Source organism: Muntiacus reevesi, chromosome 6, assembly GCF_963930625.1.
Source record: "Muntiacus reevesi chromosome 6, mMunRee1.1, whole genome shotgun sequence".
Lineage (NCBI taxonomy): Eukaryota > Metazoa > Chordata > Mammalia > Artiodactyla > Cervidae > Muntiacus > Muntiacus reevesi.
The window spans coordinates 7,183,284-7,201,135 of record NC_089254.1 but is presented as its reverse complement, the minus strand read 5'-3'; the positions used below and the strand labels follow the sequence as shown (position 1 = coordinate 7,201,135).

At 43.4% G+C, this 17,852-nt stretch overlaps 1 protein-coding gene across 1 annotated transcript in view; it reads left to right on the top strand.

The window, feature by feature from the left end:
- Positions 1 to 17,852, top strand: part of ABCA13 (ATP binding cassette subfamily A member 13) — a 366,717-nt gene that overhangs the window by 183,579 nt on the left and 165,286 nt on the right. Inside the window, exons 42-43 of the mRNA XM_065938900.1 lie at positions 5,755 to 5,813; positions 13,967 to 13,980. Of these exons, the coding sequence (XP_065794972.1) occupies positions 5,755 to 5,813; positions 13,967 to 13,980 (73 nt within the window). The remainder of the gene's footprint in view (positions 1 to 5,754; positions 5,814 to 13,966; positions 13,981 to 17,852) is intronic.

The window sequence follows — 17,852 nt, the reverse complement described above, 5'->3', positions numbered from 1 at the left end:
AGCGTTTCCCTCCATGATTAGTGTCCTAGGGCAGTTTTAATAAACCTGAAGCTTCTAGTAGTATTTTAGGAAGGTCAGACTGCCCATGTGAGATGGACAGTTTCTTTCCACCGAGCCTGCCAAGTTCCTCTAGGAGGGTTTCCTTTGTCTCTCTGTTAAGAGGGTCCCGAGTGTCATTCCCTCAGGTGCCTGAACTCAGATGCCTTCATCTTACACAGCATTAAGAGGATGAAAAGATCAAGTCCAGAGTGGGAATAAGGACCTGACATTCATGTTCTAGTTATTTATTTTTACTCTTTGAGAACAACTTCTAAGAACAAAGAACACCCAGGCAGTCTTCGCCCATCATGTTTCAGTCATCCCACCCTTGCCCTTCAGAGCAAAAGGATCTGATTCATCAACGTGAGTTTTCGCTCAGCTCACTGCTGATCTCCGGAGCAGCCATCAAGCAGCAAGGATTCCTGTTTCCTTGACTTGGTGATCTGGATGTTCCTGCAGATGGTCGAGCCCTCGCTTTGCGCACCCCCTCACTGTGGGCTCCTCCTCTTCCCATTCTGGCTGGAGAGCCACAGGAGGGGTGCCTTGTCTCTTTGCTCCTCACTGCCGGGTGCTGGGGGTCCACCCGTCACACTGTGACCAGATCTTTGATCGTCCAGGTCACGCGGTGTCTGCCAGGCGTTTCCCCTGGAAGCTGTTTTCCTTTTTCTATCATCATTGCTTATTTTTTGAGGATGTGCTTTGAGATTCTTCAAATTCCCATTCTTTCTTCACTCCACTTTCCTCACTGGTTTTAGCCCTTTTCCATGTTCCTTGTGGCTGAGACATCTGCCAAGGGGACAATTTCCTAACCCCAGCGTGGATTCTACATTTTTAAGTTGACATTAGCACAAGGAAGCACTTTATCTTCACCCTGTCTCTTGATATCCATAGTGACGCATGGCTTCCTATTTTGTTCAGTGAGCTACAATTCACTGTTGTAATTATTTACTTGGAATTCACATCAGATTTAGCCGGTGGACCCCACTGGGCCGACCCGTGTCTTCTAACACATTCCCCCATCTTTGAGCTACAGATTCTATTGTAATTCCCAGGAGCTGGAATCATCCTGTCTCCCAGGAGCCTGGCTGCTGGATGAAGTCATGGTCGTGAGGTGGCTGCTCCCTCGGATGCCTTCCTGGTGGGGTTTCAGGCTCCGTACCCACTCCATCTCTTGATATATACTGAGAACCACTCAGAACCTCCAGAGCCGTTGTATCCCTGGAACCCTGGAGCAGGTGATGCCTTCATAGAAGCAGAGATCTCAGCGATGAGCTCTGAAGACAGAGGAAGGGGCTGCGAGCCAAACAGTCCACTAGGAGCTGAAAAAGTCAGCAGAGGGCCTCCTTCCCTAGCACCTGCATAGGCAACGCAGCCCTGCACCGTCCTGATCTTAGTCCTTGGGTCCATTTTAGATTCTGACCTTCAGGAATATAAGGTGGAGGATGTGCGTTGTCATAAGCCCTGTGTTTGTGACAATTTGTTATATCGGCAATTGTGGACGCATTCAAGTTCTTTAAAATAATGGAAGTCCTCCTGTGTGCACGGTGTGACCTGGCAGGGGGCAGCCCTGCCCAGAATCCCATGCCTGGAGAGGATTGGCCAGTGACTGTCTTATTCTTTATCATTTAAACCATCTCCTGATTTTATCTTCCATTTCTTAAAAAAAAAAAAATCTCTGTGGGGAAGCTGAAAGACGCAGCTTATGTTACATTGGCCAAAGTTTGGAAATTCTTGCTCTGCTCACGTTCCTGCAGTGGTGCCGCCGTTGTCTCACAGAGCTTGGTCAGTTTCATGAGTTTCTGCAGCGTCCAGGCAGAAGGCGTCTTGCCCTGGCCGTCTCCAGGGTGCAGTCCATCAAGCTGGCACTTTCAGTGCAGGTCAAGTCTGGGGTCTAACCGTGCTTGACGAGGGCGCAGGCTCAGCCCTGCGGTCTGAGGATTGATGGCCCGGTTGACACTGAGGTGATCTGGGACCATTATGGAAGTTAGATCCTGCAGCTCTTCTCAATTACAAAAACACAAATCCCAGAATGAAGACTCTCCAACACCTGACTTTCTGTTCCTTTAGAGGTGCCATAGGCTTTGTACTTAAATCCATATTTTTGTTAAATTGTCAGTTGTTTTCACACTGTTTAGTGTCTCTGATGTTTTATTTGGTCATTTCTTTCTTCTTAGTTTTATCGATATATAACATTGTATTAGTTTAAAGAGCACAACATTAAATGATTTGATTTATGTATATATTGGGAAATGATCACCATTATAAATTTAGTTATATCTATTTAGTTATATCTATTGCCTTACATAATTGTATTTTTTTGTTATGAGAAATTAAAGAAATTATTCTTGCAGCTACTTTCAAATGTACAGTGCAGTATTGTTAGGTGCAGTCACCCTGCTGTACTTCATCGCCCCAGGATGCTGAGACTAGTCCATACGGTGCCGAGTTCCGTGTTGTGCTGATCTGTCTGGTGGTCTGTGAGCTTCTGAGAGCAGGGCCTCTGCCTTTTTTCTGTTTTCTCCTCCCAAGTACACAGTGTGTGTGCACATACACACACACTGCCTTGCTAGGAAAGGAGAAAGAGGGAAACTTAAAAGAGTAGATGAAGATGATTGTCAAGACTCCTTTTTGTTATCAAGGTATGTTTTGTATAATTCACAATTACATTTTAAAATCCAATGAAAATTCCCATTAAAATGAGGTACAGAGGAAGTCTTTGCTCAGTGAATGAATCTTGAGTCGCACTGTTTCTGCTGTTTCTAATTTCATTCTTGGTAAACGCACCAGGTGAATGCTGGTTTCACTGGGCCTCGGCGCTCTCCTCTTAGGGGGGTGACCGTGTTGATCTCATTGGGTCAACTTAATAATTAAATGATGTGACACGTTGCAGGCACCCAGCTGTCCTTATTCCTCCTCCCATCACTCTTGGGGTCAGATATCACGAACTTCCCATGTGGCTGTCATTGCCTTCCCAGCTTTACCTGCAAACGCATTCACTCTTTGCAACACTTCTGTTTTTTGTATCTTATCATTAATACCATTTATTAGATGAGGCAGCGAAGCTGGGGTGGTGAATCCTTCTCCAGGGTGACATGTGGCACCGCGTTGCTTTTCTCTTATTATTAAGTTATTGTTTCCACCTGTAGTAATTGTGAGGTCTGCAGCTTTTCCTTGGGGTCTTACTGGGAATCAGCAAGGGGTTATCTTACCAATAAAAGCAACCTCATCAGATCAAAAGTAATGACATCTCATGGCTCATCACCAATTCGGAGGACTCAGAATCCTCTCAGCAGGAGTCTGCCCAAACTAATTCATCATATGTACTGAGAAAGCGGGTCTCTCCCTCATTGCCAGCTGCTTCTCCCCCGGCGCCCTCTCCCCATCTTCTCCTAGGGTCCACGGGCTCCTAGGAAGGCCTAGAGTCAGTCAGTCCCTCTGTGCTCGGTCCCCGAAATAAACTCAGTCAGGATGGAAGTGCTGTTTGCAGAGTCCAGGGAGGGGGGGAGTTGGAGTTGCAGCGGGAACCCAGCTGGCGGGGAGGCTGCAGCGGGGCTGAGGTCAGGACCCCAGGGCTTTGCAGCCGTGGGCAGGGGCGAGGGGGCGTGTGTGTGTGTGTGGTGATGCTGCCGGGGGAGGGCAGCCCTGGGCAGTGCCTGGCTCAGCGATGGTCCCTGGGAAGGGCTGAGCCATGAGTGAGGAAACCCGCTGCCTGCTCCCAGGCATGTGGCCGTCATGCACTGAGTTACTGTCACTCCGCCCTCTGGATGTGTGAGTCCTCTGTCTGCAGCGCAGGGCTGACCAGACCTTAGCTGGGCGTGGAGCCCCTGCCTCAGAGCCCAGCGCCTCTGCACTCTCCAGATTGCCTCTCCCCTCACCCGCGAGGGTTCGCATCAGGGACACCTCCCTCCTCTGCACGCGGCCTGTTCCCTCCCCCCAGCAGTCACCCACAGACGCCTGTCCTCGCATCTCCCTGTCTCCAGCATGTGCTTTTGCACCTTGCTGTTACTGATTTTGGGCCTAGTCCTTGGATTAAAAAAAATTTTTTTATTGAAATATAGCTGATTTTCAATGTTGTGTTAGTGTGAGGTGCACAGCAAAGTGATTCAGTTTTGTGTATGTATAGTAGTGTTAGTCACTCAGTTGTGTCCTGCTCTTTGTGATCCCATGGACTGTATCCCACCAGGTTCCTCTGTCCATAAGCATTCTCCAGGCAAAAATACTAGAGTGGGTTGCCATGCCTTCCTCCAGGGGATCTTCCCAACACAGGGATCCAACCCAAGTCTCCTGCATTGCAGGCAGATTCTTTATTGTCTGAGCCACCAGGGAAACCCATGAATATTGGAGTGGGTAGTCTGTTCCTTCTCCAGGGAATCTTCCTGACCCATGAATCAAACTGGGGTCTCCTATACTGCAGGCAGATTCTTTACCTGCTGAGCTACCAGGGAAACCCATATATATACATATATGTGTATGTATATATGAATATATATATGTTCTTTTTCAGATTGTTTTCCCTAATAGGTTATTACAAGATATTCAGTATAGTTCCTTGTGCTATATAGTGGGTCTTTGTTGGTTATCTAGTTCTTTTATAGTAGTGTGTATATAAGTTCATTCCAAACTCCTAGTTTATCCCTCCCTCCTTCCCTGTTTGATAACCATAGCTCTGTTTCCTATGTCTGTGAGTCTGTTTCTCTTTTGTAAATAAGATCATCTGTGTCATATTTTAGATAGCACATATGAGCAATGTTTATGGTGTTTTTCTTTTTTCTGCCTTTCTTCACTTAATATGATCATCTCTGTGTCCATTCGTGTTGCTGCAAATGGCATTATTTCACTATTTTTATGGCTGAGTAATATTGCATTGTATATATGCACCACGTTGTCCTTATCCATTCCTCTGTTGATGGACGTTTAGGTTGCTTCCATGACTGGGCTATTGTAAAGTGTTGCAATGAACATTGGGGAGCATCTGTCTTTTTGAGTTGTGTTTTTCTCCAGATGCGTGCCTAGGACTGGGATTGCTGGGTCATGTGGTCGCTCTATTTTTAGTTTTGTGAGGAGCCTCCTTGCCCTTCTTCATAGGGAGTGCTCTACATTCTGGCCAGCAGTGCGGGAGGGCTCCCTTTTCTCCATACCCTCTGCAGCATTTGTTGTTTGTGGACTTTGATGACAGCCACAGCCGTTCAGTTTGAACAGTGAGGCAGGGCCTCAGCATCCAGCACTAACCAATTACTGACTTCAAGCCAGTTTGCAGGACAAACCTGTTTAGGTAGCGTGAGGTCCCCGCGCCTGTGGAGAAGACGGTGCGGTGGGGACCGTCGCTCGTGGTCCCGCCCACTCTGGATGGGTGTGCGGCTCACGAGTTTGTGGCCTGGTTCTTCCTGACTCTCTCAGACGCTGGACAGTGCTTCACAAGCCGCAGTTGAGTTGGATGCCTTGTGCGGTCAGCCTCACGTGCCCTGCCCACTCCTGCCTGGCAGCTTGGCCAGAACCGAGGTGCCCTGAGCTTCAGACTGGTTTCACTCACCTTTCTGTCCTCTGGGCAGGACCAGGTGGCCTTTGAGTTCTGTCCTTTAACTGAACAACCAAATCAAGTATGGTGGCTGTTTGGTGACTATTGTCATAATGACCCAGTTGGGTAATTGAGGCAGAAGAGGTACAATGTGGAAAGGAACATAAAATAATGTGAAGCTCTTTTCCATATTTAAAAAGGTGTTTCTGCATCTTCTGCAAGATTCCAAGAAGCAACCTGATGCTGCCCTGAGCTTGGAGTCGGCACCCCCAGAGCCTGGTCCTGGTCACTGTAAGTCAGGGGGTTTCTTTGCGTTTCCACTGGGTGGGGGGGTGGGGGGCGTGAGGTGAGGCCCCCCACCCTTACCACCACGTTTTAACGAAGTAAGTCAGGAAGAGAAAGACCAATACCATATACTAACGCATGTATATGGTATCTGGTACCGACAGTCCTATGTGCAGGGCAGCAATGGAGACACAGACGTAAAGAACAGACTTTTGGATTCAGCGGGAGAAGGAGAGGGTGGGATGATTTGAGAGAATAGCATTGAAACATATGTATCACCATGTGTAAAATCAATAATCAGTGCAAGCTTGATGTGTGATGCAGGGCACCCAAAGCTGGTGCTCTGTGATAACCTGGATGGATGGGGTGGGGAGGGTGGTGGGAGGGGGTGTTCAGGAGAGAGAGTTCACATGTATGCCTGTGACTTATTTGTACTGATATATGGAAAAAAACATCACAATATTGTAAAGTAATTGTCCTCCCATTAAAATAAATAAATTTAAGAAAAGTTGAAGAGGAGGAGATTAAGCAGAGTGAGGGGTGTAATTGGATGGAGGCAGAAAGCTCGTTGTTTTTCCTTGACTTGAATCAAACATCTGTGTGTTTGTGGGACAGCTCTACATTTCTTCAGAACTCTATCCTAGAAGCAATGTCTTAGTACAGAAAATGAGGATAAGAGAATCAGTCCATTTTGTTCTCCTGCCTCACGAACAAGCCAGTCCAGCATCATTCTCAGTGTGCGCCTTACATGCAGGGGCTTTGCCAGGACAGGTTTACATGCAGAAAAATCCAAATGTGAGCCTTGCTCCCTGGAGCCTCTGTCCGCGTGGGACTGAAGTGTGTTCTTAGGTTTCACGTGCAGGTCTGCGTGCACAGGCGTCAGCTGTGGAGCAGAACCTGGGTGTGTGGCTGGGCCTCAGTGAGGCCAGTTCCTGCCCGATTTGTGCACAGTGCCCCAGAAAGGAGGACACAGCTGGGCTGGAGATGCCTGGAGGATGACAGACCTCAGTCTTCCTCAGAGACTCCAGACACATAGACCCTCAAATAACTGACCAGAACTAAGCACTTCCGGATGTTGACAACAGATGTTTGGTAGACTGCATTCTCACAAACAGCATATGATTTTCCATCGGCCCTGCTTCCTTTTCAGCTGTTGGTACTGTCAGGTTTAAAAATTATCTGTTTTAGGCATCATAATTGGTTAGTAGGGGTCTCTCACTGTGGTTTTAATTTGCTTTTCCCTAATGATTAATGATGTCGGGTGTATCGTATTCTAACAGCTCTATTGAGATAATAATTTACACGCCACACAGTTTGTCCATTTAACACAGTTCAGCAGCTTGTAGTTTATTCATAGAGTTGTGGATCCCTTGCCCCCATCAAGTTCAGAGCAAGTTGCATTGCCACAGGAAGAAAGCTCTCGTCAGCTTACCTGTCTCCTCCCCTGACCCCCGTTGCTCCAATCTAGGTGAGCTGTTGTCTGCCGTCTGTCTCTGTGTGTGCGTCTGCTCCGGACGCTCGTGCAAGTGGAGCCCGCGGCACGTGCATGTCTGTGTCTGGCGTCTGTTATCGGCCTGATGTTTTCCAGGGACCACATGCTGGTCTGTCAGTGCTGCACTCCTTTGGTGGCCAGATCATGTTCGTTGTCCAGATGCACCAGAATTGGTTTGTTCTTTCACCAGCTAATGATCTTTCGGGTTGTTTCCCATTCTTGGCTGTTATGAAGTTGCTGCTATGGGCATCTGTGTATGAGTTATCTGTGGACATACGTTCTCTCTTGGGCGTGCATCTAGGAGTGAGATCACTGGTTAGCCATGTGAGGAACTGCCAGACTATGAACTTCCTCCAGTCTCCAGCAACAGGTACCTCACTTCCTCTGGAGCCTCCTTGGTGACATCTGTAAAGTTCAGGTTTCAGGCTGTCTGGCTAAAGAAGTTTACTTCACTCAGTATAATAATCTCTAGGTCCATCCATGTTGAGGCAAATAGCATTATTCTATTCTTCTTAGTGGTTGAGTAGTATTCCATGGTATGTAAGTACCACGTCTTTACCCATTCATCTGTCAATGGACGTTTAGGTTGTCTCCATGTCTTGGCTGTTGTGAATAGGCTGCAGGGAACACAGGGGTGCATGTATCTTTTTGAACTACAGTTTTGTTCAAAATATGCTCAGGAGTGGGATTGGTAGATCATATGGTAGCTCTGTTTTTAGTTTTAAAAGGAACCTCTGTGCTGTTCACCATAGCAGTTGCACCAATTTACATCCCCATCAACAGTGTAAGAGGGTTCCCTTTTCAACAGTCTCTACAGTATTTATTATTTGTAGATTTTTTTGATGATGGCTATTCTGATTAGTGTGAGGTAATACCTCATTGTAGTTTTGATTTACATTTCTCCAATAATTAATGATAATTGGCATCTTTTCATGTACTCTTGGCCATTTGTATGTCATTTTTTGCAGAAATGTCTTCTTAGATCTGCCCATTTTTTTGATTGGATTGTTTTTTTGATATTGAGTTGCATGAGCTGTTTATAAATTTGGGGGACTAATCCCTTGTCACTCACATCTTTTGCAAATATTTTCTCCCATTTTGTGGTTGTTCTTTTGCTTTTCTTACGGTTTTCTTTGCTGTGCAAAAGCTTTTAAGATTAATTAGGTCCTGTTGATTATTTTTATTTTTATTTCCATTACTCTAGAAGATGCCTTGGAAAAGATATTGCTGCAATTTGTGTCAAAGTGTGTTCTGCCTATGTTTCCTCTAAGAGTTTTATAGTATCCACTCTTGTATTTAGGTCTTTAATCCATTTTGAGTTTATTTTTGTGAATGGTGTTAAAGAATGTTCTACTTTCATTTTTTACATGCTTTTTTGGTACCATTTACAGTTTTCCCAGTAAGATTTATTGAAGATACTGTCTTTCCTCCATTGTATAGTCTTGCCTTCTTGGGTATAGATATGTGACCATAGGTATGTGGGTTTATTTCTCAGTTTGCTGACCTATTCCACTGATCTGTATTTCTTTTTTTGTGCCTGTACCATACTGTCTTGATGACTGCAGCTGTATAGTATAGTTTGAAGTCAGGGAGCCCAGTTCCTCCAACTCTGTTTATCTTTTTCAAGATTGCTTTGGCTGTTCAGCATCTTTTATGTCTCCATACAGATTTTAAGATTTTTTGTTCTAGCTCTATGAAAAATGCCATTGGTAGTTTGATAGGGATTGTATTGAATCTGTAAATTTTGTTGGTTAATGTAGTCATTTTGATAGTATTGATTATTCCAATCCAAGAACATTATGTATCTTTCCATTTGTCTGTGTTATCTTTGACTTCTTTCATCAGTGCTTTATAGTTCTCTGAGTGCAGGTCTTTCCCCTCCTTGAACCTGTGAACCTGTGAAGTTGCTCAGTCGTGTCCGACTCTTTGCGACCCCATGGACTGTAGCCTACCAAGCTCCTCAGTCCATGGAATTTTCCAGGCAAGAGTACTGGAGTGGGTTGCCATTTTCTTCTGCAGGGGATCTTCCCAACCCAGGGATCGAACCCGGGTCTCCCGCACTGCAGGCAGACCCTTTACCGTCTGAGCCACCAGGGAAGCCCTTATAGGTAACTTTATTCATAAGTATTTATTCTTTTTGAGATAATGGTAATTTGGATTGTTTCCTTGACTTCTCTTTCTGAATTTTTGTTTTTAGCGTCTAAATGCCTCAGACTTCTATGTATTAATTTTGTATCCTGCAATATTACCAGTTTCATTGATTAGCTCTAGTAGTTTTCTGGTAGTATCTTTAGGATTTTCTATCTATAGTATTATGTCATTTGGAGACAGTGACGGTTTTGCTTCTTTTCCAATTTGGATTGGAATTTGGATTCATTTTTTTCCTTTTGTTTTCTGATTGCTATGGCAAGGACTTCCAAAACTGTATGGAATAATAGAGATGAGAGTGGACATCCTTGTCTTGTTCCTAATCTTAGAGGAAATAAAGTTTTTAACCATTGAGTATAATGTTTGCTGTGAGTTTGTCATATATGGCCTTTATTATGTTGAGGTAGGTTCCCTCTATACAGGAAAACAATAGAATGGGAAAGACTAGAGATCTCTTCAAGAAAATTAGGGATATCAAGGGACATTTCATGCAAAGATGAACTCAATAAAGGACAGAAATGGTATGGACCTAACAGAAGCAGAAGATATTAAGAAGAGGTGGCAAGAATACACAGAAGAACTGTATAACAAAGATCTTCATGACCCAGATAATCATGATGGTGTGATTACTCACCTAAAGCCAGACATCCTGGAATGTGAAGTTCAAGTGGGCCTTAGGAAGCATCATTACGAACAAAGCTAGTGGAGGTGATGGAATTCCAGTTGAGCTATTTCAAATCCTGAAAGATAGTGCTGTGAAAGTGCTGCACTCAATATGCCAGCAAATCTGGAAAACTCAGCAGTGACCACAGGACTGGAAAAGGTCAGTTTTCATTCCAATCCCTAAGAAAGGCAGTGCCAAAGAATGCTCAAACTAGCACACAATTGCACTCATCTCACACGCTAGTAAAGTAATGCTCAAAATTCTCCAAGCCAGGCTTCAGCAATATGTGAACTGAGAATTTCCAGATGTTCAAGCTGGTTTTAGAAAAGGCAGAGGAACCAGAGATCAAATTGCCAACATCCGTTGGATCATCGAAAAAGCAAGAGAGTTCCAGAAATCATCTATTTCTGCTTTACTGACTGTACCAATGCCTTTGACTGTGTGGATCACAATGAACTGTGGAAAATTCTGAAAGAGATGGGAATACCAGACCACCTTACCTGTCTGTTGAGAAACCTGTATGCAGGTCAGAAAGCAACAGTTAGAACTGGACATGGAACAACAAACTGGTTCCAAATAGGAAAAGGAATACGTCAAGGCTGTATATTGTCACCCTGCTTACTTAACTTATATGCAGAGTACATCATGAGAAATACTGGGCTGGAGGAAGCACAAGCTGGTATCAAGATTGCCAGGAGAAATATCAATAACCTCAGATATGCAGATGACACCACCCTGATGGCAGAAAGTGAAGAAGAACTGAAGAGTCTCTTGATGAAAGTGAAACAGGAGAGTGAAAAAGTTGGCTTAAAACTCAACATTCAGAAAACTAAGATCATGGCATCTGGTCCCTTCACTTCATGGGAAATAGATGGGGAAACAGTGGAAACAGTGGCTGACTTTATTTTTTTGGACTCCAAAATCACTGCAGATGGTGATTGCAGCCATGAAATTAAAAGACGCTTGCTCCTTGGAAGGAAAGTTATGACCAACCTAGATAGCATATTAAAAAGCAGAGACATTACTTTGTCAACAAAGGTCTGTCTAGTCAAGGCTATGGTTTTTCCAGTAGTCATGTATGGATGTGAGAGTTAGACTATAAAGAAAGCTGAGTGCAGAAGAATTGATGCTTTTGAACTGTGGTGTTGGAGAGGACTCTTGAGAGTCCATTGGACTGCAAGGAGATCCAACCAGTTCATCCTAAAGGAGATCAGTCCTGGGTGTTCATTGGAAGGACTGATGCTGAAGCTGAAACTCCAATACTTTGGCCACCTGATGCAAAGAGCTGACTCATTTGAAAAGACCCTGATGCTGGGAGGGATTGGGGGCAGGAGGAGAAGGGGATGACAGAGGATGAGATGGTTGGGTGGCATCACCGACTCAATGGCCATGAGTTTGGGTAGAGTCCAGGAGTTGGTGATGGACAGGGAGGCATGGCGTGCTGCAGTTCATGGGGTTGCAGAGTCTCGAACACGACTGAGCGACTGAACTGAACTGAGGTTCCCTCTATGCCTTACTTTCTGGAGATTTAAAAAAAAATCATAAATGGGTATTTAATTTTGTCAAAAGCTTTTTATGCAATGGTTGAGATGATCATATGGTTTTATTCTTCAGTTTGTTAGGGTGGTGTATCATACTGATTTGCAGGTGTTGAAAAATCCTTGCATCCCTGGGATAAATCTCTCTTAATCATGGTGTATGATTCTTTTAATGTGTTGTTGGATTTGGTTTGCTTGTATTTTGTTAGGGATTTTGCATGTATGTCCATCAGTGGTATTGGCCTGTAATTTTCTTCTTTTGTGTTGTCTTTGTGTGAATCATGCCATCAGGGTGATGGTGGTCTCATAGAATGTGGGAATGTTCCTCCCTCTGCAACTTTTTGGAATTGTTTTAAAAGGATAGGTGTTAACACTTCTCTAAATGTTTGATAGAATTTACCTGTGAAGTCATTTGGTCCTGAGCTTTTGTTTGTTGGGAGTTTTTAAATCACTGTTTCAGTTTTATTACTTGTGATTAGTCTATTCGTATTTTCTGTTTCTTTCTGGTTCATTCTTGGGAGATTGTACCTTTCTAAGAATTTGTCCATTTCTTTCATGTCCATTTTGTTGGCCTATAGTTGCTTATGACAGTTTCTTCTGGCCCTTTGTGATTCTGTCCATTTAACTTTTTTTTTGCCTGTACCGTGTGGTACATGGGATCTTAGTTCCCCAACCAGGATTAAACCCACGTCCCCTGCATTCGAAGTGCAGAGTCTTAACCACTGGACTGCCCATAATTCCTCCTCTTCTGTTTCTAATTTTGTTGACTTGAGCCCTCTTCCTTTTTTTCTTGATGAGTCTGGCCTGAGGTTTACCAGTGTTGTTTATCTTTTCAAAGAACTAGCTTTTAGTTTCATTGATCTTACCTATTGTTTTCTTCATTTCTGTTTCACTTATTTCCACTCTGATCTTTTTGATTTCTTTCCCTCTACTAACTTTAGGTTTTGTTTGTCCTTTTCTCTCTAGTTTCCTTAGGTGTAAGGTTAGGTTGTTTATTTTTTATTTTTCTTGCTTCCTGAGGTAAGATTGTATTGCTATGAACTTCCTTCTTAGAACTGCTTTTGCTGCATCCCATAGGTTTTGAATCATTGTGCTTTCATTTTTGTGTGTCTCTAGATATTTTTTGATTTCCTTTTTGATTTTTTTTAGTGATTCATTGGTTGTTCAGTAGCACATTGTTTCACCTCTACATGTTTCTGTTTTTTAATAGATTTTTTTCCTTGTGGTTGATTTCTTATTTCATGGTGTTGTGGTTGGAAAGGATGCTTGATGATTTCAGTTTTCTTAAATTTACCAAGGCTGTTTGTTGCCCAGCATGGGGGTCAGTCCTGGAGAATGCTCCATGTGCGCTTGATAAGGATGTGTATTCTGCTGCTTTTGATGGATGTTCTATAAGTATTAATTAAGTCATCTGGTCTAATGTGTCATTTAAGGCCTGTGTTTCCTTACTGATTTTCTGTCTGGGTGGTCTGTTCATTGATTCAGGTGGGGTGTTAAAGTCCTCTACTATTACTGTGTTATTGTCTATTTCTCCCTTTGTACCTGTTAGTATATGTCTTATATATTGAGATGTCCTGTGTTGGGTACATATGTATTTGCAATTGTTATAACTTCCAGGATTGATTCATTGATCATTATGTAGTGTCTTTCTCTGGCTCTTGTAACAGTATTTTAGTCTGCTTTGTCTGATAGGAGAATTGCTACTGCACCTTTCTTTTGATTTCCATTTCCTCCCTTTCAGTCTCTATGTGTCCCTAGATCTGAAGTGGGTTTCTTATAGACAGCATATATATGGGTCTTGTTTTTGTATCCATTCAGTCAGTCTATGTCTTTTGGTCGTAGCATTTAACCCATTTACATTTAAGGTAATTATCAATACGTATGTTCTTATTGACATTTTGTTAATTGCTTTGGGTTTGTTTTTGTAGGTCTTTTTTCTTCCCTTTCTCTTTTGTTCTCTTGTGATCTGATGCCTGATTTTAGTGTTGTGTTTGGATTGCTTTGTGTGTGTGTGTGTGTGTGTGTGTGTGTGCGCGCGCGCGCACGCGCGCGCGTACACGCATTATGTTGGACATTTTCAGTTTGCATTTGCCATAAGGTTTTGATATAGCAGGCTATATACACAGACTTATGTATATACACACAAGAGTGCTTTAAGTTACTGATCTTTTAGTTTCAAAGGCATTTCCAATATCCTACATTTGTAGTCTCCTCTACTTACAATTGCTGGTTTTCACATCATATTTGTGTGCAGAATGTTACTTCTTATCTCCTGGTCTCTGTAGGTCAGAAGTCTGGAGTCTCCCACGGCTGACACAGAGGGGCCATCTGCTCTGCTTTCTTGTCTGGAACCCTGTTTATGTGGCTCCTCTCCCAGCCTTTCTCAGCTTGTGGGTGGAAGTCGGGTCCTTGTGCTCGTAGGACTGGGCTCCACCGGGGCTGGCCGGCGGTCGGTGGGTCTGCTCTCGGTCCTGCGGGTCACCCTCAGGTCTTACATGTGGCTCTCACACAGCGCGTGAGTTTTTTTCTTCAGACTCAACAGGAAAATCTGTTTTGACTTTTTAACGGCAATCTTAATTAAACATGTAAAATTGTTACTTCTGCTGTTGTGTAGTCTGAGTGTAGGAGTGACAGCTATTACGTTCAAGGTCTGCCCCTACAGTCAAGGGAAAAGGCCTGTAACCCTTTACGAAGGCTCAGCCTTTGGGTTCCTTTAGACTTACATTACTGTAACTGCCAAGCTTGTTTCCATGTCGCTAATTAATTTGGGCCCCTCTTCGTATTTACAGTGATTTGAATTTGTTTCGTAATCCTGTAATTGTTTACTTTTCCCGTGAATCATTAATTTTTAAAAATAGTGTTTTACATGTGGTTTTACTAACAGAAACTGCGTGTATCTCACCACGAATGGCACAGTTCTTAGGCGCAGTTGGGTGAACGTCCCATGGTGCGCGCCTGTCATCACCCAGGCTGGCCTTGGCTGGCCCTCATGTCCTCACCAGGGCTGACCTTTCCCCTGACAGTAGCGCTGTGACTTTCAAGTGGTTTTGCCTGTTTTCTTAACTTCATATGAGTGGAATAACACAATATGCACAAAATTATGTGTTTTTTCCTCTATGTTTTGTCTCTGAGATTCATCTGTGTTATTGCCTGTGTAACTTCTGTGTGTTAATATTCCACTGTACATATCATAACTTGTTTCTGTTTCATATAAAATTTTTATTTTAGCTGAACATAGGCATTATTTTCTCTTTTCAGTACTAGAATGTTGCCTAAATGTTTAATTTCTGAGTCTTCACTTTTTTGTGTTACGTTAGTTAAATGACTTTTATATATATGCACAGATTTAAAGAAAATATGATTATGCTCTCGTAAACATTTTGTCATTGTTGAGAATTTAAGATAATTTACACTGAAAATGTATTGCCTACATATATATCCTCTTCATTCTGGCTATATGTCTCTTTTGAAAAATGATAATTCCATGTTCTGAATTTGGGGAACATTATGAAAATCCATGTAAATATGTTAGAAATAGACATGCAAAAAGGCTAATGTTACTTGAAAAAGAGTTACATTTTAAATTTAAAGAGAATCCGAAGGAAAGAAAAATTATAGTGTTTTCCATTACCATTGTAAAATATGATATAAAAATGTAATCTTATTTATCATTGAAATTACAAATTATGGAACTGGAAAATACATCATTTGAAAATCTATTTAAGTATTTCATTACTAAAAAAGAAGTGAGTCCAAGATGCATTAAAACAAGTTTGGTACCAGATTGCCTACATTTACCAATTTTATCATATTCTGCAAAATCCTCCTGTTCAGCTCAGCATGAGGCCTGTACCTAAATAAAATTTATGCTATTTCCTGGAAGTAATTTTATCAGAAAGCTAGATCAGGATTTCGGAGACACTGTGTTGTCATGTCTTCTGGGTAAAATGCTTTAGTTACTATGTCAATTTTTGTTTGTTTGCGTGGTCCACATTAGGGAAACATGATTTCTAGAGTAACCACTTACAGAAAGGTTCCTCTTCCTACGAATGCCCTGGAAACTTACTGTTGTCTTGGATTCCTGAGCCTGGGGGCACCCCCCGCAGGTACCCCTTCTCTCTATACACCGTGTGTCTTCAGAAACAGCCTCCAGTAAGTCAGTTCTTATTTCTCTGAGAGACTGATGAAGGCAGAACAAAATACAGAATATAGACTTAATCCCTGGAGCCCCAGTTGTGAAGCCCGAGTACGGTGCTGTGAGGCAGGCGTGGGCAGCGCCTCCACACAGAGGCACCCGGTGGGCATCAGACGCTGTGACACGCACTGTGCATGTCCCCGCGGCACGCTCGCAGCCAGCCTGGAGGCGGGCCCTCCCACCTGTCTGGGTGAGGAGGCCGAGGTTACAGTTACCCTGCCTGTCTGCCCGTCCTCAGCGGGTCCGGCAGGAAACACCCGTACAGGCGCACTGCCTGCTGTTTCAGGCTCTTTGGAGCCTTTGTTTTCTGGAAAGGCTTTTCCAAGATCTAATATACTTGTGTTTGTTATAATACTTGATGTATACCTAGAGAACTGGATTCACTAGTTGACTTCCTGAAAAATTTACTGAGTGCACATCAAAATGCTGACCCAGAGAATTTGTTAAGATATTGAGCCCTGAGCTTCACCCCCAGATTCCCAGTTCAGTTGTTTAGGACGGGGGCCAAGGACCTGCATTTCTGATAAGCTCCTAGGCAATGCTGCTGCTCCAGGCCACACACCTTGAGTCCACTGGTTGGGTGGAAGAGTTGGGCAATTCTACTTAGAATCACAAGTTTCAACTCTGTTGGCTCTTTCTGCTGCTTTCTAGCAGGGCATTGGTGTTGGGGACTGAATGATGAATGATGGAAGAAAGTGAAAGTGTTAGTCACTCAGTTGTGTCCAATTCTTTGTGACCCTATGGACTGTAGCCCTCCAGGCTCCTCTGTCCATGGGATTCTCCAGGCAAGAATCCTGGAATGGGTTGCCATGCTCTCCTCCAGGGGATCTCCCTGACCCAAGGATTGAACCCAGGTCTCCCACATTACAGGCATATTCTTTATTGTCTGAGGCACAGGAACTCAATGCTGTCTGTTGAAGCACTGGTTCCAGCACCTCAGCAGGTGAGTGTGTTTGGAGGCAGGGTCTTTAAAAAATCATTTTTTTTTGGAATGCAGTTTCTTTTTTTAAAAAATTATTTATTTTAATTGGAGGCTAATTACTTTACAATATTGTAGTGGGTTTTGCCATACATTGATATGAATGAGTGATGGGTGCACATGTGTTCCCCATCCTGAACCCCCCTCTCCCCTCCCTCCCCATCCCATCCCTCTGGGTCATCCCAGTGCACCAGCCCTGAGCACCCTGTCTCATGCATCGAACCTGGACTGGTGATCTGTTTCACATATGATAATATACATGTTTTAATGCTATTCTCTCAAATCATCCCACCCTCGCCTTCTCCCACAGAGTCCAAAAGTCTGTTCTTTACATCAGTATCTCTTGTGCTGTTTTGCATATAGGGTCATCATCACCATCTTTCTAAATTCCATATATATGTGTTAGTTTGCTTTGTTCATGTTTTTCTTTCTGGCTTACTTCACTCTGTATAATAGACTCCAGTTTCATCCACCTCATTAGAACTGATTCAGATGTATTCTTTTTAATGGCAGAGTAGTATTCCATTGTGTATATGTACCATGGCTTCCTTATCCATTCGTCTGCTGATGGGCATCTAGGTTGCTTCCATGTCCTGGCTATTATAAACAGTGCTGCGATGAACATTGGGGTGCACGTGTCTCTTTCAGATCTGGTTTCCTCAGTATGTATGCCCAGCAGTGGGATTGCTGGGTCAAATGGCAGTTTTATTTCCAGTTTTTTAAGGAATCTCCACACTGTTCTCCATAGTGGCTATACTAGTTTGCTTTCCCACCAACAGTGTAAGAGGGTTCCCTTTTCTCCACAGCCTCTCTAGCGTTTATTGCTTGTAGACTTTTGGATAGCAGCCATCCTGACTGGCGTGTAATGGTACCTCATTGTGGTCTTGATTTGCATTTCTCTGATAATGAGTGATGTTGAGCATCTTTTCATGTGTTTGTTAGCTATCTGTATGTCTTCTTTGGAGAAATGTCTGTTTAGTTCTTTGGCCCATTTTTT